Genomic DNA, 24,556 nt, shown 5'->3' with positions numbered 1-24,556 from the left:
TACATAAATATATAAATAACTGACGCAAAGTAGAGAGAAGATGCTTGAGACCAAAGGGATGGACGGATTCTATAACGGTGTTCTAGGAGGACCACAAGCTGGAGTGATTCCTCGAGACTGGGTATCAAGGAAGGCTTCCTGAGGAGGTGGCACTTGAATGTCTCTAAATAAGTAGATGTAAAATCTACATCAGTAGAACGCTTTAACAGAAGTTAGATTGTTTGACTTTCCAAGGAATCCTGAGATGCAGGCGTAAGCCTTTATCTCCCTTCTACAGAGGTGTAAACTGAGGCCCAGAGAAGTTGAATAGATTGTCCATAGTTAGCAGCTAGCAAGTGGCGGACCAGGACTTGATCTGAGCCAGTGTGACTCCAAGCCCAGTGCTCAGGTCCCTCCCAGTCGGTACCCAGCTTAGCTGGGAGCGGAGTCAGAGTCGGTGGAGCTAGGGGACGGCCTGGGCGCTGCGAGGGAGGAGCGGAAAGTCGTGGAGGGGCGGGGCTGGCGGAGGCGCACACCAAGCAGGAGACGCCGGGGCTCTGTCTCTCTCCACCTGCCCAGGCGAGAGCACAGGCCATGGACCGCCGCGGGCCGGGGGTCGGCGCGGCTGAGCCCCACTGAGCCCGCCCGGCCGGCCATGGGTGACCGCGAGCGCAACAAGAAGCGGCTCCTGGAGCTGCTGCGGACAGCGGGAACCGGCAACGCGCACTGCGCCGACTGCGGTGCCGCGGGTAAGGGCGCGGCAGCGCTGGCAGCCTGGGACCCACCCGGAGCCAGACTCCTCCCCACCTCCCAGACCCGGTCCTTCCCCAGGACCCCGCTGGCCCAGGGTGTGACCCTACAACACCTTCGAAGCCAGGCCCCCACCCACCCAGAGCCTGAATTTCCCACCCGGGCCTCGGTCCCTGCCATCCCACACACCAAGGGGTCCCAGACCTCGCTCCGGTGCCCCCGGACCGTGCTCTGCCCCCGCCCCCAGACGCCCCCAGGTCTTTCCACTTTACTGCTCCCCTGCCTCCAGCACGCTACTGCCGAGGTGACAGCCTGGTGGGAAATGTCACATTCCTGTAGGTGTGTCTCCTGTCTCAGCCCAGGAGCCCGACTTCCCCACCTGCCGCTCCCCTAACGAGCGCCGGGGCGCCGGTCCCTCCGGCCGTGTTCCCCTCTGGTTCCCTGAAGTCTTGCGCTTCGCCCCGTCTCAGCCTCTCGCCCGCATTCCCAGAACTCCTTCCAGGATCTTTATCCTGGTCGCCAACATGCCATGGCCGGTGGGATGCGGGTATTCTTAGTTCACCCAAGGTGGGAGACATCACGACAGACGGGGCTCCCAGCGTGGGCAGAGCTGGACATTGCCCCAAGAATCAAACGCTGCCGCTCCCAGGGCCCCAGTCCCGCTCTGGTTTCCTCGCCCAGCTCGCCACCAGTCCGGCTCCTGCCCTCTCGCCCCACAGATCCCGACTGGGCCTCTTACAAGCTGGGCATCTTCATCTGTCTGAACTGCTCCGGGGTCCACCGAAACTTCCCAGACATCAGCAAAGTTAAATCCGTGAGACTTGACTTCTGGGACGACAGTGTTGTGGAGGTAGCAAGGGGCACATGCATGGAGAGCCTGGGAACAGCAGAGCTGTGGTGGAGGCGGTGGGCGGGGCACTCCCATTTTACAGGGAAGGAAACTGAGGCCCGGAGACGGCAATAACTCTGGAAAGAAAACACAGCCTGTTGGAGCTGTGGCTTAGAGACCCTGAGGTCACATCCTAGCTTTATGACTTGTTTATTTACAAGTTGTGAGGCCCTGAGCTTGTTATTTAACCCTAGTTGTGGACCCTTGGTTTCCAGATCTGTGTTATGGGGATACCACTACCCCGTCACAGGCTGCTATAAGGATTAAATGGAGGCTCAATGCAGGTACAAAGTAAGTAGTCAGTTAACAGCTGCTGTTCTCATTAGCTGAAGTCCTGGCCTGGAACAGAAGCATCCCTGTTCAAGTATCCTGAGTCTATTTTCCCGCTCCAGTTCCCCTGGCCAGGAAGGGACCACTTGGCTTTCCTGACCTAGGGAGGTGGAGGACACCTTCAGTCTGGATGAAAATACCAGTTTGGCCAGAAAACCTTCGGAGAGCAGGAAATTCTTAACTGGGCTGGTTGGCTGAGGATGTCAAGGACAATTGGGAAGCAGGCCCCTGGTCTCTGAGTCCCCACTCTGTACCAGGCACTGTGCTAGACTACTGGGGTAGATGCTTTACTTATTGATTCAACACCTAGTTATTGGATGCCCACTACGTGCTGGGCGTGAGAAGAGAGCAGTGAGCAAGATAAAGTCTGCCCGCATGAAGCTTACATTCTGGTGTAGAAGGATAGGAAACCAGCAAACCAGCCCATAAACCCAAAGGTTATTTATTTGTGCCTTATAACTCCCCTGTTACATTTTCTTCAGCTTTGCAGGTGAGATCCCTGAAGCTCAGGGGTTACATATCGCCAAAGGGTCACTCCCACTCTGTGAATAAGTGGCGCATCTGGGATGTGGACCCAGCTCTGCTGGGACCTGAAGCCCATGCATATCCTGTGATGCAGCCCAGTGGTCCATGAGAAGGAGAAGAGTAGGGTTCACCCTGTTAACCTGATGTTTTTCCCCACACTGCCCTCACCCCGGATATGCTGCTGCTGTTCCTGGGCCACTCTTGGCACATGTGCCTCTGGTTCTCTCAGGGGTCAAAGGACCCCAGTGGTAATCCTGAACTAGTATTCTATGGGGCCAGCATTGACTTCCATCCTTCACCTACATGTATCACCTGCAGGCTTGCAGGGACTATGGTTGGGCTTCCTGGCCGTCTGTGGAGGGGCTGGGAGAAAACATGAGCTTTGGAGTTAGACAGGCCTGGGTTCAAATCCTAGCTCTCCACTTACTAGCTGTGTCACCTTGGGTAAGTCACTTAACTGCTCTGAGCCTCAGTTTCCTCACCTCTAAAATGGGGAATGTCATTAAAATGGGTGAGGGGATCAAGTGAACTAAGGTGTAGGAACTGTCACGTGCTCTGCCTCTACGAGGCACAGTTATTATAGGACCTCATTGCTCCAGACTGGGGCTTTCCAGCAGCCTGGTGACAACCCAATGGGAAGTGTTGAGCTCCCCTAGGACCATCTCCTGACTCAGCGTAGAAGCGAGTGGGGACAATGGCCTGCTGGGTAGACTATGGTTTCATTTCACATTTTTCAAGTTCTAATCTTACCACCAAGTTGCTGTTGTTTTGCAGTTCATGTCCCACAATGGGAACCTCCGTGTGAAGGCCAAGTATGAAGCCAGAGTCCCTGCTTTCTATTACATCCCCCAGGCCAGCGACTGCCTGTGAGTGCTTCATTTCCTGTCCCAACCTTTGTATGTGGTGGTCTTGGCTGTGGATCTGGTCAGCAGTTAGATCCAGGAAAGAGTTTGGTGCTGTTATGGAGAACACAGAAGACCTTCTCTGTCTTTATTGCTTGGGTTGTCATTACCACCCTCTGGGACTCAGTTTTCCTTTCCCTTTTTTTCTTCTCTTTTTTAAATCCTTACCCGAGGACATTTTTTTTTTTCATTGTTTTTTTAGAGAGAGGAAGAGAGAGAGAGAGAGAAACATCAATGCCAGGGAGAAGCATTGATTGGTTGTCTTCTGTACATCCAGATGGGGATTGTATGCACCCAGACAGGGGACGAACATACAGTCTAGGGATGTGCCCTGACTGGAAATCAAACCTGTAACCTTTTGGTTATGAGACAATGCTCCAGCCACTGAACCAAACAAGCCAGGGCAAGACTCAGTTTTCATAGCTATGAAATGAGAGCATTTTCTCTATTCTCTGTCCCATTTGCCTCTGATGTTCTCACAGGTGATCGCTAACTTGACAGAGAAGAAAAATGCTGGTGTTTTAGTAAAAACAAATGTATTCCAGCTACCTCCTATGGAGTGTTATGCTTAAGACTGTCCCAAAGCAGCTGCCTGGGCCCCAGGTCCCTAAATAATAACCATAAAAATAATAGGCTGCTAATATTTCTTGAGTTTTCCTATATACCAGGCCCTGTGTTAAATAATTATGTGCATTAATTTAATTCCCTCAACTACCCTATGAGATAAATACTGCCATTATCCCCATGATATAGGTAAAAAACCTGAGACTTATTGAAGCAAAGCTGGAGCTAGCCCATCTGACACCGGGGCCTGGGTGACTGAACCAAGGCGCTGGGAGAATCAAATATAATGGAGGTGGGGAGAGGTCGGGGTGTATCTGTGAAGCAGCAGGTGGGTTCAGTTCACCTGGAGCTGAAGGGTCAGTGTAACACTGGTACCTAGTGACCCCAGACCTCTGCAGATTGGCTGAGCTTGAACCTCTGTCCCAGGGTCTCAGCCTCATTACCAGTGCTGCTAGACAGCACCTGTGTAAATGGGCAGACTGTATCCCTCTGGGCAGACGCAACCCCATGGGGGCATGGCTTGCAGGGAACAGGCAGCGTTTCAGCTGCCACTGTCCTCTGACCTCAGCAGGATGCTTTTGGACAGTGCACAGACTCTACAGCCATACCTGGTGGTCCCCAAGTGGCAGTGGAGGCACAGCTTTTGTCCCCTGAGTCTACCACGACCTAGCCATGAGAAGATGGACAGGTTTACCAAACCTCTCTGACTTGTGGCATCCTCACCTCTGAAACCTAGATAATGTTGCCTACATTATAGCATGGCAGTAGATTAAATGAGATAATTTATGGAAAAAAATCTCATAGGCCATGTGAAATGCTAGTTTTAACCCGTTTCTCAGTGTCAGCTGAGGGACATGCCAAGCTCAACTCCAGAAGGCCTGATCATCTTTATTTCTTGAACTTTTAAAATTTATTTCTTGATTTAAAGAGAGAGCAAGAGGAAGGGAGAGAAAAAGAGAAAAAAATCAATTTGTTGTTCCACTTATTCATGCATTCATTGGTTGATTCGTGTATGTGCCCTGCCCACGGATCGGACGGCCAACCTTGGCATATCAGGATGATGCTCTAACCAACTGAGCTACCTGGCCAGGGCCTAGGATCTGATCATCTTGCGTCCTCTCTGCCACTCAGCCCTTTGCTTCAAGGGCAAGGGAAAGAGCACTTGATGAGCTACGTTTTCCGCTCATACTGCACAGACACTACTTGCCGTGGTTCCAACAACAGCCCTGCACTTTAACCCCTTTCAGCTGAACACTAATGGTCTCCATCCTCTAATTCTAAAATTCCTCTAAATTCCTGACTTCCGAGGACCAGGGCTGGGGCCTCAGCCTCTATTCTCTGTCACAGCTCTGGTCCTGGGGCTCAGGGTTCCATGGTGGGCTTGGCGACTCTCCTCAGTGTCCTGGGTGAGGACTATGCATTAGACAGGACTTTTTTTTTTTCCCCTTGTTTATTTTAGTTGTCAGATGATCTTTAGTTGAAATAGTTTCCTTTGTGGTTCTTAACTAGCCGGGCATTCCACTGTGCCCTTGCTGATGTCATCTACGATGTCATGAGGGTAGCGGCCATCAACATCACAGCCTGCAGCCTGGGCAGTCATCAGGGTCTCTGTAAGGATTCCAGAGAGTTCTGTAGTTAAAGATCAGTACTGCATCTGTTGGGCAACGTTGACAATCTCATCAAAAGTGGTATTTCCACTGCACTTAGTGTTTGCCTTCTGTCTCCTGGCAGCTCTTTGAAGACTTTGATGATCAGGGCAGAGGCAGAAGGCCTCCATCTGCCTGTCTGTCCTGAATGGTCAGTTTCCCTGTCATCCTTAGACCCTTCCCATCACTGGTTGCTTTGGCCATGTCATCACCAACCTTTTTTGGAGACAGGCCCAGGGGGCTGATCTTGGGGGCCAGGGTAGACGTGGCACCAGCCTCCCCACCGGTCCACCTCAGGTGTATGACTTTGATCTCACTGGGGGCAAACTTCGGCAGCATGGTGCAGGCGGCTGGTGTCCGATGAAGATGGGTTCAGAACCACTGAAGAAAGTTGCACCTAAGCCTCCTCTGAGCTAAAAGCCAAAAAGCTAGATAGGACTTTTGGTTGGAAGTGACAGAAACTCGGTTTAAACCAGCTTAGGAACAGGATGTTGTGGGTTCTGGGGATCAGACTGCAGGAAGGACAGAGGTGGAGTCAGCCCAGGAAGGACAAACCAGGACAACCGCTGTCAGGTCTCTCAGACCCTCTTTGGCTCTCATCCTTGCTTCTTTCTCTCTGCTGGGCTTCTTGTATGTAGCTGGGAGCAAGACCACATCTAGGTTCCAGCTCCAGCTCCCAGCCTGACCCCAGAGAGGGCTTCTAATCTGTCCCTCTCTCAGCTTTGCTCCTTTTGGCCCACACAGCCCTGGGCAGGGCTCCCACTGACCAGTCTGGGCCAGGTGCCCAGCTTGGGTTATTCTGTGTGGTTGTGGGGGTGGGACCATAGACCCCTTGGGACATTTACCTGGAACCTGTGAGAGAGGAGCAAACAATTGAATCAAGTCCACTCTTGGCTGCATGGTTCTTCTGCAGGGTCATGGAAAACAATATCTGACTGGGCTAACATTAAACACCTACTGTGTGCTGAGCATGGTTCTTTCTAGGCCCTTTCTATTCATTTAAACCTACCCTACGGTGTGGGCAGGTGTAATATTATCGGCATATTCCCTAAGTTCAGAGGAGTTAAGTAACTTGTTCTTGGTCACACCGTGGAAAGATGGTAGAGTGGGACCAGGTCCCACTACTCTCTCCAGTGCACCATGCCCAGAGTCCATGGGCAGGCCACAGGAAGAGGCTTCTAGGCTCTCCCGGCTTATGCTAGGATCATGCAGGTGGAGGTAGCAGTTAGCTAATCCAGAGGAGCTGGTGTCTGTCTCGCAGGGGCTGGGGTTAGGATAGCCCAGTGGTTTTTGTATAGACCACTGGGGGACATACTTCCCCCCAGGGGACACTGGCAGTGTCTGAAGACATTTTGGGGTATCACTAGAAAGGGAAGGCTACTGGTATCCAGGGGGTCAAGGCCAGAGATGCTTCCAAAAGTCCTACAAAGCACAGGACAGCCCCCACAACAGAGTTCTTCAGCCCCAAATGTCAACAGTGTCGAGGCAGAGGGACTCTGGGGGGCTTGGGCAGGCAGTAAGGCAGTTCCTGTGATGCTGCACACTCAGCTGCCAGGCCTCAGAATGTGACTGTGGGCACAGAGGGCATCAGACCCAGCTGACCAGAGGTCCTCTCTTTTTAGGGTCTTAAAGGAACAATGGATTCGAGCTAAGTATGAGAGACAGGAATTTATGGCTGGTGGGAAGACTGTTTCACCCTCAGGTACAGTTCATGTTCATCACCTTTTGGGGTCTAAGTTCCAATGAGTTGTAGAAAACAAAATGCCTGATTATTGGGAGCAAGGTCCTACCGAGAGGTTCCTGCTGCCCTCCCTCTGGCCACAGAGGCCCGGGCGTAGGTTCCTCTGCCTCCGACACAGCAGCACAGTAGTTGGTGGGGTTTTGTGGGCTGGGCTGAACAGGTAAGAAGCACATTTATCTCAGGCCCTTTGCAGGGCCCCACATGTGTACAGTCTTAGTATAAACTGCAGGAAGACTCAGCTCCCAGGACTACACCCCTGCTCCTGGCTAATGCAGCCCTGGTGTGGCACACACTTGGTAAGGCGCGTGGCTGGATGTCAGCCTCTGCCCACCTTTGTGCAAGGCACACCTCCTTGGCGGCCCTGGCCCTGCGGCAATGTCTGCCCAGCTGCTCTCTGAGTCCAAGCGGACACTGCCCCGGAGAGCAGAGTGTACAAAACCACTCTTTGAGGACCAGACGCAGCCAGGGCTGCCTACCTACTAGGAGCACATGGTAGTCTTCTGCCAGCAGGCACCTGAACGTCACTCACTCTTCCAGCCCTCTGGAGAGTGTCACTAGGCTGATGTCAGTGTGAAGCCATTAGCACAGTTTCTCAGTACTTAGTCTGCTAAGGGTTTACTGTGTCTTTTAAGAAATAGCCAAGGAAGGGAGTTGAGGGAGCCCAACTGAAATCATAAGACTTTGCAGATTTGGCCCCAGACGGGGCTCCCTGTGCCCTGCACCTGAAATAGCTAAGTTGGATCCGAGACATGTTAGCAGCAGGTGGGAGGTCTGTTTTACTCTGAGACCCTATGAAGTGTGTGAGCCGCTTGTCTGTCTTAAGACTCTGGGTGTTCATTCTTTCTTGTCCCTTGGTGGTGAAGGTAACCGAGAAGGATTCCTGTGGAAGCGGGGAAAGGACAACGCACAGTTCCTGAGAAGGAGATTCGTCCTGCTGGCCAGAGAAGGCCTTCTGAAGTACTACACTAAAGAGGAGGTAAGAGGCAGACCGGTGAGGGGACTGCTCCCTGAGCACTGGGCTCTCACCCCGCCGAGGTCTGCCTTTTAATCCATAGGGCCTCGTCTTGTAGATGATCTCAGCCACTGAGAGTCAGGCACCACGTTCTATTTTTCCTTGGTTATGCAATCAATCCTGGCCACACACCTTCTGTTCACTTAGAATGGGCTTAGACTGGTCATGATTAAGCCTTTGATGATCACTGGATTTTACTTCATTTCCTCATACACTCAAGAAATATTTATTGAGCATCTACTACATGTTAGGCATTATTGTAGGCACTGGGGATACAGCGGTGAACTAAACAAAGCTCCTGTTCTCTAGGAGCTTTCATTCGAGTGGAAGGAGACAGATGGTCATCAACATGTACATCAATATAGGATATAGCAGATGTCAGTAAGTTCTAAGAAGTAAAATAAAGGGTGAAGGGTCAGAGGATTCCGGGGGTGTGGCAGAGGTGCTGGCCAGAGTGGTCAGGGAAGGCCTCTCTGATGACATCAGAGCAGAGCTGAATAAGTGTGAGTGAGTTTTGTACCTACGTGGGGAAAAGAAGTACCTACCAAAGCCCTGAGTATGGTTCTGACTAGCACATCAGCCTGTGTGCTAATTAGAGAAGGTGACCCTTCCTGGGGAGGCGGGCCCAGCCTCCAGGACCCCTGTCTACACAAGCAGAAGCCTGGATTCCAATTCTGACTTATACCCTCATCAGGGTTGGTTGTTTTGTTTTTTTTTTGTCCCGTGCACAAACTGCTCAGCTGTACGCCATAGCCCTGGCCTGAGCTAGAAGTGTTGGGTGGGTCTTTAGAGCATCAAGTAGGTCAGAGTAACGGGGCAAAGAAAGCGTGCAGGGAGAGGAGCTCAAACAGCAAAGGGCCTTGCAGGCCATGGTAAGATTTGCGATTTTGGGGGGAACAGCTTACTGAGCTATAAATTCACATACCATACAGTTGACCCATTTAAAGTGTACAATTAATGGCTTTTAGTAATTTATAGAAGTGTGCATCTATCACTACAATCTATTCTGGAACATTTTCATAACCACAAAAAGAAACCTCACACCAGTTAGCTGTAATCCTTCACTTCACACTAGGAAACCACTAATCTACTTTCTGTCTCTAGATTTGCCTGTTCTGGACATTTCGTATAAATGGAATCATACAATATGTAGCCTTTTGTAACAGACTTCTTTCATTTAGCATTATGTTTTTAAGGTTCATTCGTCTTTTAGCGTGTATCAGAACCTCATCCCTTTTTACTCCACTGTATGGATATATCACATTTCATTTATTCATTCATCAGCTGATGGGCATTTAGGCTATTTCCACTTTTTGATGAGTATAAATAATGCTGTTATGAACATTCATGTATAAGTGTTCGTATAGACATAATCTCTTCATTTTTCTTGGGTGTATACCTAGGAGCAGATTTGCTGGGTTACATATGGTAATTATGTTTAATTTTTTAAGGAATTGCCACACAGTTTTCCAAAGTGACTGCTTCATTTTATATTCTGACCAGCCGTGCATGAAGGTTCCAGTTTCTCCACATCTTCGCCAACACTTGTTATTATGTCTTTTTTATTATAGCCATCTTAGTGGGTATAAGGTAGCCTCGTGGTGATTTTGATTTACATTTACTTGATGACTAATGATGTGAGCTTCTTTTTTTTTCATCTGTTTGTTGGCCATTTTTTCTTTGTAGAAATGTCCGTCTAGATCCTTTCCCCCTATTTTAATTAGGTCATTTGTCCTTTTATTATTGAGTTGTAATAGCTCTTTATATATTCTAGATATAGTCCCTTATTGGATATATGATTTACCAAAAATTTAGGCTTTTGTATTTTATTCTGAGATGGGAGGCCACAGGAGGGTCTTGAGCAGAGAAGTAATATAATTTGACTTAAACTTGAAAAGGGGCGCTCTGGCTGCCACTGGGGTGAGCTGGGGCAGGAAGGAGGCAAGAGGGGAAGCAGAAGACCAGTTAGGAAGCCACTGTGGCAGTCTGAGGGGGGAATGATGGGTGAGACCATGATGGTGACGAGCGAGGTGGCTGGAAGTGGTCAGAGTTGGCATATATTTTTGAAGCAGAGCTGGTAGGATTTACTGAAGGACTAGATATGGGGTGTGAGAGCAAGAGGAATCAAGGATGATTCGCATACTTTTGCCCCGTACACTTAGAAGGATAGATTTGCTGTTTGACAAGATGACAAAGGCTTAGCTCCCTATAGGGATGCTTAAGTGTCCTTTTCCATTTGAGATGCTTGTGAGTCATCCTGGTGGAGGCATTGAGAAAGAAGTTGGACATGGGGAGAGTTTGGAGCTGGAGCCACCATCATGGAGCCTGGTTTAGGCAGGCGAGGGGCCAGGGTCACCTAGGCAGGGGTGTGGGTGGATGGGAAAAGAGGTTCGAGGACTGAGTATTGTAGTTTTTGTTGCTGAGTGACAGACCACCATAAAACACAGAGGCTTAAAAGGTCCATTTATTATTTTCCACAGTCCTGTGGGTCAGGCCCTCGCTATGCCAGCGCTGGATCACTCACCCTGCTGCATCTAGCTGGGGGCTGGGCTGGGCTACAAGGCCCAGGAAGCTGGCACCCACATGTCTGGTGCTTTGGATGCCCCGTGGGGCCTCTCCCTCTACGTGGTTGTTTCTCATTCCGGAGTCTAGCTTGAGCTTCTTTACAGCCTGGCGGCTATCTTCCCCATCGCAAATGAGGGTGCTGCGGGCCACTTAAAGGCTGGACCAGGAGCTGTCTTCTGCTCGTCAAAGCAAGTCATGCAGCTAGCCCCAGTTCAAGGGGAGGGGATACAGATTCAGCCTCTTGGTGGGTAGAGTGCCATAGACACCCTGGGAAGGAAGGAATTGGTGAGGGTCATCTTTGGAGATTATTTACCACCCGAGCACGGGTGACAACCCAGTATTTAGAGGACAGAAAGATGAGACATTTCCAGCAGAGAGAATGTGAAGAAATGACCAACAAAGTAAGAGAAGGACAAGCTCTGAGTACTTTAGTCTTCACCTTACTCAGGTTCCAACATGTAGAGATTATCACATATTTCCCTCGTTGCTTTCATAGATAGAACAGTGCAATGACCAGAAGATCTATCCCCGTGTGGCTGCGGTCTGGAGCCACGTGAAAAGTGATGCGGGATGAAGACTATTAATCCTCCACGTGAGAGTAGGGATTTTTTTCTCAGCCTTCAATTTAAAGCACTGAAAAATGTTGCAGGCAAGAGAGGCAAGGAAGAGAAAGTAGTGCTACAGAGTTAGGAGGGGTCCCTGAACCCCAACAGCTGCTGGGAGCTGGCCTCTAAAAGCGTCTTGTGCTTGTTTGGGAAAAGTTGATTCGTTTCTCAGTCCTAAACCAGTTTAGTTTAAAGCAGTCTAAAAATAACACAAGTTGCCTTTGTTCTTTTTTATTTCTTTACCAAAAGGGAAATTAAAAACAAAACAAACAAACAAAAAACCTTACCCAAGTATATGTTTATTGATTTTAGAGAGAGGAGGAAAGATCCATGTGACAGAGAAACACCCATTGGTTGCCTCCCATACACACCCTGCCCCGGGATTGATCCACAGCCTAGGTGTGTGCCTTGACCCAGGATCGAGCCTACAACCTTTTAGTGTACAGGACGATGCTCCAGCCACCTGAGCCACCCTACCAGGGCCCAAAAGGGAAATTTTTTAAATTATTAAAGTAACTCATTTTTATATAAAAATCTGGGGTAATACAAAAAATAGTAAATAAAGTATAAAGAAAGTGAAATTCAGAAGATATCTCAGCATAACAAAATGATAATCCCCAGAACACGTTAAAAGTAAACGCTATAAATCAAGAAGGAAAAGACAATCCATTAGAAAAACAGCAAAGGAAATGGACCAGCAGTTCACAGGAAAGGAAACCAAAAGGCAGCCTGCTAAGTATAAGGAGAGAGGCTCGATGTCTCTGGCAGTCAGGGAAATGCAAATTAAAACCCCAGTGAGATGCTACACACCCACCATAATGGCTAAAATTTAAAAGGCTGACAACACCAACTAGGCAAGGATATGGAGAAACAGAAACTCTCATACATCACTGGTGGGACCATAAAATAATACAACCTCTTTGGAAAACAACTTGGCAATTAAAAATAAAATTTATTAATTTATTTTTAGAGAGAGGGGAAGGGAGGAAGAAAGAGAGGGAGAGAAACACCGACTGCCCTCCACCAGGGACCTGGCCTGCAACCCAGGCGTGTGCCCTGACAGGGAATGGAACTGGCAACCTTTTGGTTTGCAGGCCGGCACTTAGTCCACTGAGCCACACCAGCCAGGGCATAATTTGGCAATTTTTAATAAAGTTAAATATATACTTAACCACATAACCCAGCCATTTCACTCCTAGGTATTTACCGAAGAGGAACAAGAACATGTCCACAAAAGATTTAGCCCTAGCCAGGTACTCAGTTGGTTAGTGTGTCATTCTGATACACTAAGGTTGTAGGTTCCATTCCCCATCAGGGCACATACAAGGATCAGTCAGTGACAAGTGGAACAACAAATAAATCTCTCTCTTTCTCTAAAAATCAGTAAATAAAAATGTTAAAAAATGATTTATACACAAATGTTCATAGAAGGTTTATTTGTAATATTCAAAACCTGGAAAGAGCTCAAATGTCCATCCACAGTTGAATGAATAAAGAAATTGTAGTATATCCATAAAATGGAACATTACTCAACAATAAAGAGGGATAAACTACTAAAATGCAATGATGTGGATTATTCTAAAAATACTATTCTGAGCAAAAGAAGCCTTATGTAAGAGTATGTACTATATGATTTCACTTATATGAAATTCTACAACAAGCAAAACTGCTGTATACCAATAGAAACTAGGTAGGTGATTGCCTGGGGTTGGGGTAGGGTGGATGGGGATTAGACTGCAAAGAAGCAGGAGGAAACTCTTTTCGGGTGCTAGTGATGTTCTGTATCGTGATTGTAGTATTGGTTATAGGGTAATATATGCCTGTCAAAAATCAAACTGTACTCTTAAAATGAGTACCAATTTGGTGATCAGTTATACCTCAATATAGTTAGTTAAATGAAAACAATGATATCCAATTTCAAACCTTTCATATTGGCAAAATGTTAAAATTGGCAATATCAAATGTTGGTGAGGACAGGAGGAAAGGGAAATGCTTCAATTTTATTTATGGATGCAAATTTTTTTAAATCCTTGCTTGAGGATATATTCATTGGTTTTAGAGTTGGGTCGGGGGTTGGTGGATTGGAGGGAGAGAGACATTGATGTGATACAGAAACATCGATTGGGAGACCAAACCCCAAGTCTATACATTATATATACACGTATACATTATATACTGTACATACACATATTTTTCTCTGTGTGTGTGTGTGTGTAATTTTTGTTTTAGTAGGTTCCTACTATACATCCTTTTTGGGACTTGGTATTTCTCATGGATATCATAGACATTTTTCCATATTAGTAATATTGATGTAAATTATTCTTTTGAAAATTTTGTTGTATTTCATTATCTGGATGTAATATGATTTATTTATTTAAGTCATTATCACTAATGGACATTTAAATAATTTCTTTTTACTAGTATAAGCAACATGGCAATAAACATTTTTTGACATACATGTTTGCACAGTAATGCAATTACTTCCTTGGATTCTTAGATGCAAAATTGTGAGTCACAGCAAAATACTCAACATTGTAATAAATATGACCAAGTTTCCCTTTAGAAAAGACAGTCCAACAGAACTTTCTTCAGTGATGGAAATGTTCTGTGTCTGCCCTATTCCATACCTTAATCACTAGCCTCAAGTGGCTGCTTGAGCATTTGACATAAGGCTGAGTCAGGAACTGAAGTTTTATTTTTATTTAATTTTAATTTTAATAGCCACATGGGTTAATGGCTAACACAGCTATACAGTGTCTGTATAATTTTTCTCTCTTATCAATTATGAAGGAAAGCACTCTTTTCTTTTGTCTTCTCAGTGTTAATTAGTGACTGAACTGTGTTCCAGAACCCTGAGAACAGAGAGTACCCCACATCTGCTTTTATCTGTTCTCTTTTGTTTGGCTTCCATGGATGACTTGCTTCAGAAAAGTTCTATGGCTAAAAAGTTTGAAGAGTCCTGAGTTCAGGCCTTTCCAAGCCCCATTCCATCTCAGAGAGGCCAGTCTGATTAAGCAGGATGGTCGGATGGCTGAGCACAGAACAACAGTACAACATCTGTGTGCCTTTTATAAAATATAGATTTTATTTATTTACTTATTTATTTATTTATAGAGAGAGGGGAAGGGAGGGAGAAAGAGAGGGAGAGAAACATCCATCAGTGGCCTCTCACACGCCCCTGACTGGGGACCTGGCCTGCAACCCAGGCATGTGCTCTGACTGGGAATCGAACTGGTGAATTTCAGTTTGTGGGACGATGCCCAACCCACTGAGCCACACCAGTCAGGACATCTGTGTGTCTTGATATCAAAGCAAGAACATTTAAAACCCATGAAAAGTTACAAATTGGTTATCTGTCTGCATTAAGACCTTGGTGAAGGTGATAAGAAGTCACCCTGCCGAGGTCAGCATATTGAGTATCCATTTCCTCTCTTCCAGGGTAAAGGCCCCAAAGCTGTCATCAGCATCAAGGACTTGAATGCCACCTTCCAGACAGAGAAGATAGGGAACCCCCACGGGCTGCAGATCACCTACAGGAGAGACGGCCACATTAGGAACCTGTTTGTGTATCATGAAAGTGGCAAGGTAAGATGACAGGTCCTGGCACATCAGCCCCCGGCTCAGCACCCTTGGGCTGTGCAGGCCCAGCTCACTGGTCCCTGCCTCTTGAGATTTGCAACTACTGTTCGCTTAAATCTATTATCACTTTCTGGTCAGAGGCAGAGGCGTGAGGAAGACAGGGTGAGATCAGAGAGGGGAACCTGGCATATACCATGGGTGTGTCTGGACAGCGTGCATTCACGAAGGGGGTCCTGGGGATGGCAAATCCAGGTAGAGCCAGAGATTGTGACTATGGGGGGAAGAATGAGGAGAGGATCAAACAGCAGTCCACTCCGGGGCCTTGCTTCTTGACGTGTGGTCCTGTATTGACACCTGGAAGCTTGTTACAACCAGAGTCTCAGGCCCACCCTGGACGTGCTGAATTAGAAACTGCACTTTAATAGGATCTGCTGGGGATCCTTATGTACATTAAAGTTTGAGAAGCATGACTTAAATGTACAGGAAATCAGATCCCTGGTCCTCAGTCCATGGTGGGCACCTCTATGCCAGTCACTGCTGTGAGGATTTTTGCTGAGGTGCCCAAGGTCTCTGACGCTTAGGGTACCTGACTCCTTCCCCCTTGCCCAGTTTTTGAGCACCTGACGGCCTAGGTCTGGCCATTCCCCCTCCTTCCCTTGATACCCCAGCTTCTGAATGGGTAGGCATAAGGGTGAGGCTGCAAAGGCACGCCTATGGGAGCCAGGTCAGTAATTTAAAAGTGAAGGGGACAGCTCTAAGGCTGGGGCGCACAGGAGCCCTGCCTAGAGGACTGAAACAAAGAGACAAAACTTCAGGAGCCAAACAAACACCATTGCAGGTTGGACTTGGTCCCAAGGTCACCAGCTTGTGACTGGAGAGACCTTTCAAAGTGAGGGCCTAGCTGGGTCTTTCCTGGGGTGGCCCCATTCCCTTAGCGCCTGAGTCATGGAAGGTGCTTAACTCCCAGGACTAGAGCTAGGCCCGCATGGGCAGACTAAGGGTAATTATGTTTCATTCCTTCAAAGCCACCGAGTTACGTCAAAGTGCAACACCGAAGCTATTTGAACAAGTCGTTCTTCCTCCAAATTCCTGGGAGAAAGAATCTGATAAGCCCCCCACCAGCCTCTGCAGTGGTTCAGCCATGGTCCAGTTGCCATGGCCAAGAAGGGGCAGGATAATAGCAGCCCATGTGGCTGCAACTGTGGGTAGATGAGGGTGAGGGGTGAGAATGGGTGGGGGCCGTTCTCATAGAAGCAGAGCTTGGGCTGCAAAAATCCATGACATCTAAACTAGCCCTCAGGGTGAGTAGAATGTTCTAGGCAATAGGTGTGTGTGGGTTGAGGGGAGCGAGGTGCGCGAGGCACGGTGTTCCAGGAGGAGGGAACAGCGTGTGTTGAGATTGCAAACGGCTTTGTATGGAAGGAGCTCAGAGGACAAAGTCAGTCATACTGAAGAGCTTAGATTCTCTGACTGGCAATTACAAAATCACTCCGTCCCCAGAGAGGCTGGGGGAGGACAGACCAGACAGACGAGCAGAGGCAGAGCCAGCTAGCTAAGCTGTTCACTGGGTCAGAGGCGACGGCGGCCCACCCTGCCGAGGGATGTGTTCTGTCCGCAGCAGAAGCTCCAAGCCGGCTGGGGCCTAGGTTGCACTCCAGGCAATGAGCAGCCCCATTGGAGAGGCATCCCCAGGGGTACATGCCCCCCCTGAAAATCAGTCTTTGACACCTAGTCTGTCTTACTGACCAGCATCATGTCATCTGAGAGATTGTTAGGAATGCAGACTCTCAGGCCCCACCCCAAACCCACTGAATCCGTATCTGCAATGTAACAAGATCCTCGGGTGATTCATGCCCACATGAGAAAAGGTTAAGGACTGTCCTGGGCCATTGCATAACTCCCATGTGGTTTACTGTGGTTCTTTCCCATGGCTCTGGGGGCCTCTCTGCCAGTGGCTTCCCACTTGCTCAGGTAAGCCTGCCCCCGGGCTCTGGCATTGTCTGTCCGGATGCTGTGACCAGCCCACAGGCCCCCGGGTGGAACTAGGGGTGCACACACATGCTGAATGTGCGCGCCCGGGCCTGAAGATGCAGCCAGCTTCCCTCCATCACTCTCAGCCCGGACCCCCACTCTGGCTGACTGGCCGTTCGCTTGTCCTTGGTGTTTTCTCTGCAGGAGATAGTGGACTGGTTCAATGCCCTCCGCGCTGCCCGCCTACAATACCTACAAGTGACCTTTCCTGAGCTCCCAGAGTCTGAGGTGAGCTGAAAGTGGGCCCCAACTTCTGAGTCTCCTCTCTGCCACCCCCTCTCCTTGCCTGCTGACCTCGAGGACACTCAGAGGCTAGACTAGGTTGGTTTGTAGGCAAGACCTTGACACGTGGGGTTGGGTACTTCAGAGGGAAACCAAAGGCTCCCCCCACCCCGGGGAGGCTGGAGGATCGTGGCCTCCCATGTGGCAAAGTGTGGCCTCCAAATGGCAGGTCAGGCTCTCCCCTCTGGGTCCCTGGCATCGTCCCCCATGTCTAAGGGCTCAGGATTGGGGCATTTCTTCCTCACCCATTCTCCTCTAAAAGGTACAAATGATCCTTACAATACTGCCTACAAAGTGCTTCAGAGCCCATTTTATCTTGCAATTCCTTTAGCCCGTAATCCTGTAGCAGGCAGTTAGGTGGGGATGATTATTCCCCTTCTGCTGATGAGAAACTGAGCCCCAGGAAGGTCAAGAGAATCACCAAAGGTGGTCTTTCCACTCTCACATCCCCCCTTCACCCCTTTGTATTCTGGTCTCATGAAGGCGGTGGGATCATCCCCATTCCAATTCTGGCAGGAGCAGCTGCCTTTCATGGCCAAGGTAATGGTGAGCCTGAGAGCTTCACGTTCACTGTCTCCAGATGTCTGCGGCGTCCATGTCCACTCTCAGGCTTGGCTGGGGAAGCCGTGGTGTTGGGCAGAGGATGCTGCCTCCAGCCAGCAGGCCTGGGCTCCTGTGGATGCTCAGTCGCTAACTTGCTATGTGACCAATGCAGCTCACATCACCTCTGCACGTCTGTTTCCAGATCTGTAAGGTGGCAGTTGATCTGGGTCATCTTCACGGTCCCTTACAGCTTTGAGGTGCTATGATCTGTTGACTGTTTTAGGCGCTACTCTAAGAAGATTTTGTAAGTGATGGGGGTGGAGAGACCATATTAATCCTGGGATTGACTTGCTCCAAACTGTTAGGTCCTCCTTGAAAGTCTAAATGTTGCTTCATTCCCACATTTGCAGGGAGCCAAGTGCCTGGGAGGGGGTCCACTCCTGGCCCAGTGGTGCACCGCAAGGGCACCTCTCTGAAAGCCGTCCCTGCCAGGCCTGGGTCAGGGTGCGCGCCGTCTGCAGAGTCTGCAGAGTCAGCACCCACAGCTGGTGAATGCGCGTCCCCGTGCGCAGGGTGCTGGGAGCGCTGACTGCTGACTGGAGAAGGCAGGAAGGCAAAGGGCAGATGCTCAGCCTTGTTTATCTGGCTGGCTCTCCAAATTTGCTGATCCCTGCAGAGGAAATTGGTCTTTGTCCAACATCCTCACTGTCCTCTTGCGTCCCTCATCTGCCATCGTTGTCCCCTGCCCACCCCCAGTCTCCTCCCTGCCTGCCTCTCTTCCCTGTCTCTCCTCTATGTCTATGGGAGGTCCTGGGTGGTTACCCAGGTCTGGCTCAAACTTAGGGAACCAGAAGCTAGGAACCAAGGGAGTCCGGGCTGGAGGTGGGGGTTGTTTCTGTGCTAAGGAATGTGTGGACTCTGAAGTCAGAGAAGCTGATGTGTTACCTAGGGCAAGTCACCATACCTCTCTGAGCCTCAGTTTACTCATCTGTCACGAAGGGGACAATACCTGCCTTCCAGGGCTGTTGTGAGAATCCAGTGGGCCAAGGCATCAAGGCAGAGTGAATAGTACTCTGTCCCATGCTACTTCTTCCAGGTGTGTCTCTGGGCCTGGGCGGCCCTGCGGCAGCTCCGGGTCTGATTGGTGAGCTGCCGGGACTCTGTTTGTTCTCCAGATGAAGGCGTTAAAGCCTATAGAACATGTTTTAGGGAAAGGGGCTGGTATAGTTTGTATTTTTGGTTTTGGCTCTCCTTTTCCCCCTTTCAGACTTCCCATTCCTATTCCCCAGACCTCACTTCCCCTTTGCCTGGGCCCTGGGGCTCTGGAGCCACTGTTTGCTCTCGGAAGACTGGGCTCTCACTGGAAACTCTAGGCTTGCTGGGTCGACCCCATGGATCATAGGAGGCCAGCATCAGTCCCTGTGAGCTTCTCTGGGAATAGGATAGTGAGCTGGAAGGGATCCTGGGGATCAAGTCACCCAGGAAAACAGGCTCAGAGAAGCTTAAGATTTTACCAAGGGAATACAGCTCATTGAGATCTGAATTGGAGCTAGAACCCAGGTCTTCTGACTCCTAGTCCAGAGCTTTCCCTCTTTTCTCCTTCTGCTGTCACCTCCTTGGGGTCCTGTGTCAGCATCCCCACCAATGACCAGGTGTTGGCCAGGGGCGCGATGAGAGGCATGTTTATACTTTAGCACCACAGTGTCATGGCAGGAGTACCACTGGTGTCTGTCCAGTGTCCACCAGCCATGGTTGTGAATCCTAGAGTGCCATCCTACCAGCAATGTGACCTTGGGAATATCCTTGACCACTATACTATTCAGTGAGGACGATAATATCCACCATCTCACGGGGTGGCTGAGAATTGCTCCCAGAGCCTGATACACAATAGACCTATAGGAGACCCTGACACCCTGAGGGCTCCTCAGCACCTTGTCTGTGCCCACCTCCTGGACTTATTGAAGCATTCCTTAAGACTCAGCTGTGCTGGGAGACCCTGCAAACATCTGGAGTGCTGTCGTTTGGCTCTGTTGAAATATTAAATTGTCTCCATACCATGTTCTAAATATAACCCTGTGAACCATGAGTACACATCCTTCCCTATTCCAAACTTCCCCTTTTTGGGGAGCCAACTTCAGTGGGGAGCCCTGAACCACTGCGGTGTTGGTCAGGGGTCAGTGTATGTCTCTTTTCCCCCAGCTCGTGCCTCTCATCACCAGGAACTACCTCAAACAAGGCTTCATGGAAAAGACTGGTCCAAAGGTACATTCCACTGGTCCCTGGGGGACTTCTGTGACTCCTGCCCCAGCGGGCAGTAGGGCAGGATTTGGGGGGCGGGACAATGAGGGAAGGGAAGTAACGCAATGCGTGAGTTCCTGGGGTCGAGGCCCAAGTGGTTAGCCAGCCAGTGCTTCTCCCTCTCATTGGGCATCTTCCCTCCTGTTGACACCACCGCGTGCTGCATTCCTTGGAACTCCTGGGAAAGCCTAGCTGCAAGGGACTCCTTGGGGATCGGCTCTGGCCTTTTCCAGAACTGTGTGCACTGACCTGGGGTCCTACTGGGACGGTCCGCATGACTCAAGAGGCTAGAGATTAGTCTGAGAAAACACACCTATATCCTCATGCTTGGGTGCCCTTCCCCAGCACAAACTCAGTCTCTGCTCTCATTTGCTAAAGCCATCCCAGACCCTCAGGGGCTGCTGTTCCCACTTATCTGTGGAGGAAAGGGAACCTAGATGCTTCTGTGTCTCCCCTGGGGGATAGGGGTAGGGTAGAGGCTCCTACTGCCTGAGGGCATCTCAGACCCAGCCTGGGGCGAGGCTCAAAGTCAGAAGTCTGGCTGGAGAGGGTGCACGGAGGAGGTTGTTGTAAAGAGAGAAAGGGGAGAAGGGAGGAAAAGAGAAAAGGACAGGTAAAGCAGAGGGAGCGCCCTTAAAAAACTCCCAAAGTGTCAACATCTAGTGCTTTTTTTTTTTTTTAAGGAGTTACATGTTGCCAGGGTGGTTGTTAAGACTACGGGCAAAGGTGTTCAGCAATCAGTCAGTGTGAAGGAAGCCTCAGCTTGAAAACTAGTCACAGGGTTGCACTCTTTGTTTCCTTCTTTCACCAGCCAGGGCCCCAAGCATCTGGCCCGCAGGCTTTCCTTCCCCTGACGCAGGTCAGACCTCGGCCAAGGCCAGTGCTCTCTGCATTGCTGAGCAGTAGCCATTTCTGATATCTCCAACTTCCTTTTGCTGAGATGTCTCATCCTCAGTCTAAGAAAGAAGAAAGCGCCTCTTCCCACCCATAGCTGCTCCTGAAGGCAGCAGGGTGAAGCAGGCAGGGGTGGAAGGTGGGCAGAGCCTTCAGGACTCGAGGACCTCAGGGAGGGGCACTGTGGTGACTGCAGAGCAGGGGCTGTCTGCTCTGAGGCCTAGGGGAGGCTGGCCCTCTGACCTTTGTGCTTCCCAGCGTGGCCAAGCCTGGTACAAGGTTCCTTCTTTTGCAGCAGCGAGAACCTTTCAAGAAAAGGTGGTTTGCCCTGGACTCCCAGGAACGGAGGCTGCTCTATTACAAGAACCCACTGGTAAGAGCTGCTGTGGCCCTCCCCCAGTTCACCCTGAGTGGAGGGGGAGGTCAGTGCTGGTCAGGGACTGTGGTGAAGCCGCAGGGCTGGATAGTCCTGGCAGGGGACTCAGCTCCACCTTTGCTTGTCTCTAAGTCACCTCCCGTGCACCCGACTGCTCTCTCCTCCCACCTGCAGGAAGGCCTTCACGTGTATCTAAAATGTGGTGAAATGGGCTGTTTCTTGTACTCTAGTCTCCAGGGCCCCCTTCTAACCAGAAGGCTGGGGAAGGTACTGGTTAGGAGTGTGGGCCCTAGACCGCAGTGGTCTGGGCTCTGGTTTCAGCCCTGCTACTTTTCGCGGTGCGCCCTAGAGAGAGTACTTAGCTCCTGTGCCTCAGTTTCCTCCTCCGGAGAAAGGGCTTCATAACAGTGCCTTCATGAGAGGTTGCCATGAGGATTATATGGGTTACTCTATGTAAAGCACTTGAATTCCTGGTGCACAGTGTTACTTCTTTTGTTAATTTCAGCCTTTCCAGTTCTGGGTCCCACCTAGCAGAAATCCTCAATAGAGCCGCACCCCCAACCCCTGCGCCTCTTTCTAAAATAGACCTTGGGGACTATCATGGCGGCAGGTGCCCCTCTACCCCTTGTGTAGCATCTGAGGACCACATATCCTCTATTTTAGGATGCCTTTGAGCAGGGCCAGGTGTTTCTCGGGAGCAAGGAGCAGGGCTACGAGGTGTATGAAGACCTGCCCAAGGGCATCCGAGGGAATCGCTGGAAGATCGGCCTCACAGTCATCACCCCTGCACGCAGATTCGTCTTCACCTGCCCCAGCGAGAAGGAGCAGCAGGAGTGGCTGGAGAGTTTTCGGGATGTCCTCTCACGTCCCTTGACACCCCTCAACCTCCTCAGTAAGAGGCAGGGCCTGGGGATTGTTCTATGGGTCAAAGGCAGAGGGCAGACAGGGGCTTCTTCACTTGGGTTCAGCTCTGAGCCCTGAGGCCCAGGTCATGGCTCCTGACTGCTCTTTTCCTATGTTCTTCACTTCCTGCCAAAGGAAAGTATGGACGAGTGCCCTATTGCCAGAAAGCCCTCTCTGTCCACGCCAAGTTTCTCTTTCAGGAGCCCTTCTCCATTAGCATCTGGAGGAGTTTTGCCCTGGCAGAGCCGGGTTAGATCCCCTTCTCTACTCTGCTGAGTCCAGGGGCCAAGAAGCCTCTCCCTCCCGCCAGCCCCTCCCCAAAGACCCTCTTCTTGCAGAAGAGCCTGGCCTGTTATTAGCTCAGGTCACGCCCTCCCTGCAGCTCCCAGGGATTCGGGTTCCTCCCCACTCACAGAGGAAAGGCTATTTTCAGTGTCCTTCTCTCTGGGTCCTCCCTTCTGTCTGGCCTTCTCCTGCTGCCCCCTTCATTCCAGATGTGTCACAAGTAGGCTTCCCGGTCTGCCAACAGCACTGTGAATAAAAGGGACACATTCTGAGCTACAACAGGAACCTTCTGGCCCAGGGCCCAGCTTCTGGGTCCAAGGAGAAATTCTGTGTTTTGGAAAAGTACAGACTGAGCAAGCGACCCCACAAGGCCCCTTGGGAGAAACCCATGTGCCCTTTGAGTCTGACCAGTATAAACACAAACTCTCCTCGCTTTCCAGAATCTCAGAGCCAACATGCCTAGGAAACAGACTAAGAAGTTGTTTAGGAAGTGCATCAGCTGGTGCTTTTCCCTGGGGGCCCGTGTGTCCGAGTCTCTCTGTTTCTGTGTCTCTCTCTCTGCTCTGCTCTTCGTTGCTGTGTGTGTCCCCTGTGCCTCTCACCCTTCCAGTCCTTTTAAAATTCTGATTCCCCCATGCCCTGCTGTCCCTTCCCTCCTGTAGGTCTGCATTGGCATGGCCACCCCCTCATCCCTCTTTTTTTCCCCTTGCAGCTGCATCAACAGAGAGGGGCCACAGCAGCAGGTGACCGACTGGCCGAGGAACTGGCTGGCTGCTGGCCATGGGAGCTCTTGGTGGGAAGGAGTTCCCAGCTCAGCCTTGGTTACCCAGCAGGAGTGCCCCGCGGTTGGCAGCCATCACTGGCAGTGATCTCTGCCAAGACTAAGCTTTGTCCTGGATTCGCCGGCTCTCCAAGCCTCACCTCTGCCCAGCCCTGCGAGTCTGGGGATCTGGTGCAGGTCCTTAAGGCCCAGGACATCCACAGTGAAGCCCTGCAATGGAAAGGCCCCCACAGTATCATGCAAGTGGCATGTTTGCACCCCCCCAAAAAAAGTTTAATCTGACCATAACCATGAGGAAATAGTCAGACAAGTCTATGTTAGGAAGATTCTGCAAAATACCTGGCCTGGACTCCTCAAAAATGTCCGTATCATGACCGATAAAGTAGTGTGGAAACTGTTCTAGATTTAAGGAGGCTAGAGAGCAACACAATGCAATTTGTGATTCTAGATTGGATCCTGAGTTTTACAAAATTGCTCTAAAGGACATAAATTTAAATCTGGATGTATATTAGCTAATAGTATTGTAAGACTGTGGTAATTATGTTGTATTTGTGTAGGAGAATGCTCTTGTTCTTAGGGCCTATGTATTGAAGTGATCAGGGTAAAATATAATAATCTTTAGTCCACAGTTGACTCTTGAATAGTTCAGAAAAAAATAAGTGTATGCATACATGTATATCTATATATATATATACATATATAGAGTATATACATATATGTTTTATATATACTGTATATATGGAAGACAGCAAACACACAGGAAGACAAAGAGCTGCTGTGCAAAATGTTAGCGACTGATGAATGTAGAACAGTGATTTTCAACCTTGTTCATCTCATGGCACATAAACTGATTGCTACATTCTGCAGCACACCAAAAAATGTATTTTTTGCCAATCTGACAAAAAAAGTAGGTATAATTTTGATTCATTCACACTAGATAGCTATTGTGTTGGCTGTTGTTATTTTTTAATTTGACAATCTAAGGAAAAGAGGTCAGGGCTCCTGACTAAAATAGTCAGGTATTGCATGTTTTGGGTTTGTTTTCATTTTTGGCTTCCAAACTTTTTTGATACCAT

At 49.6% G+C, this 24,556-nt stretch overlaps 1 protein-coding gene and 1 pseudogene across 2 annotated transcripts; one reads left to right on the top strand and one right to left on the bottom strand.

The window, feature by feature from the left end:
* Positions 1–516: 516 nt before the first annotated feature.
* Positions 517–24,158, top strand: ADAP2 (ArfGAP with dual PH domains 2). Of its 2 annotated transcripts, XM_090257745.1 has the most exons (11): positions 517–728; positions 1,449–1,579; positions 3,248–3,339; positions 7,208–7,287; positions 8,190–8,302; positions 14,947–15,093; positions 17,263–17,346; positions 20,143–20,205; positions 21,431–21,508; positions 22,175–22,403; positions 23,412–23,515. In XM_090257745.1, exons 1-11 carry the CDS (start codon positions 635–637, stop codon positions 23,444–23,446), a joined length of 1,146 nt encoding a protein of 381 aa, XP_090113871.1. In that variant the 5' UTR covers positions 517–634; the 3' UTR covers positions 23,447–23,515. The 2 variants fall into 2 exon arrangements, with proteins under 2 accessions (XP_090113871.1, XP_090113870.1); XM_090257744.1 differs by lacking the exon at positions 22,175–22,403 and having other exon boundaries at positions 23,412–24,158.
* On the bottom strand, positions 5,441–5,924 carry LOC149998131 (large ribosomal subunit protein uL11 pseudogene; annotated as a pseudogene).
* Positions 24,159–24,556: the final 398 nt, after the last annotated feature.

The sequence above is a fragment of the Furipterus horrens genome, unplaced genomic scaffold (genome assembly GCF_987537825.1).
Source record: "Furipterus horrens unplaced genomic scaffold, mFurHor1.1.pri manual_scaffold_11, whole genome shotgun sequence".
NCBI classification, from domain to species: Eukaryota; Metazoa; Chordata; class Mammalia; order Chiroptera; family Furipteridae; genus Furipterus; species Furipterus horrens.
The sequence above is the reverse complement of the archived record's forward strand: the minus strand, read 5'-3'. Positions and strand labels throughout refer to the sequence as shown.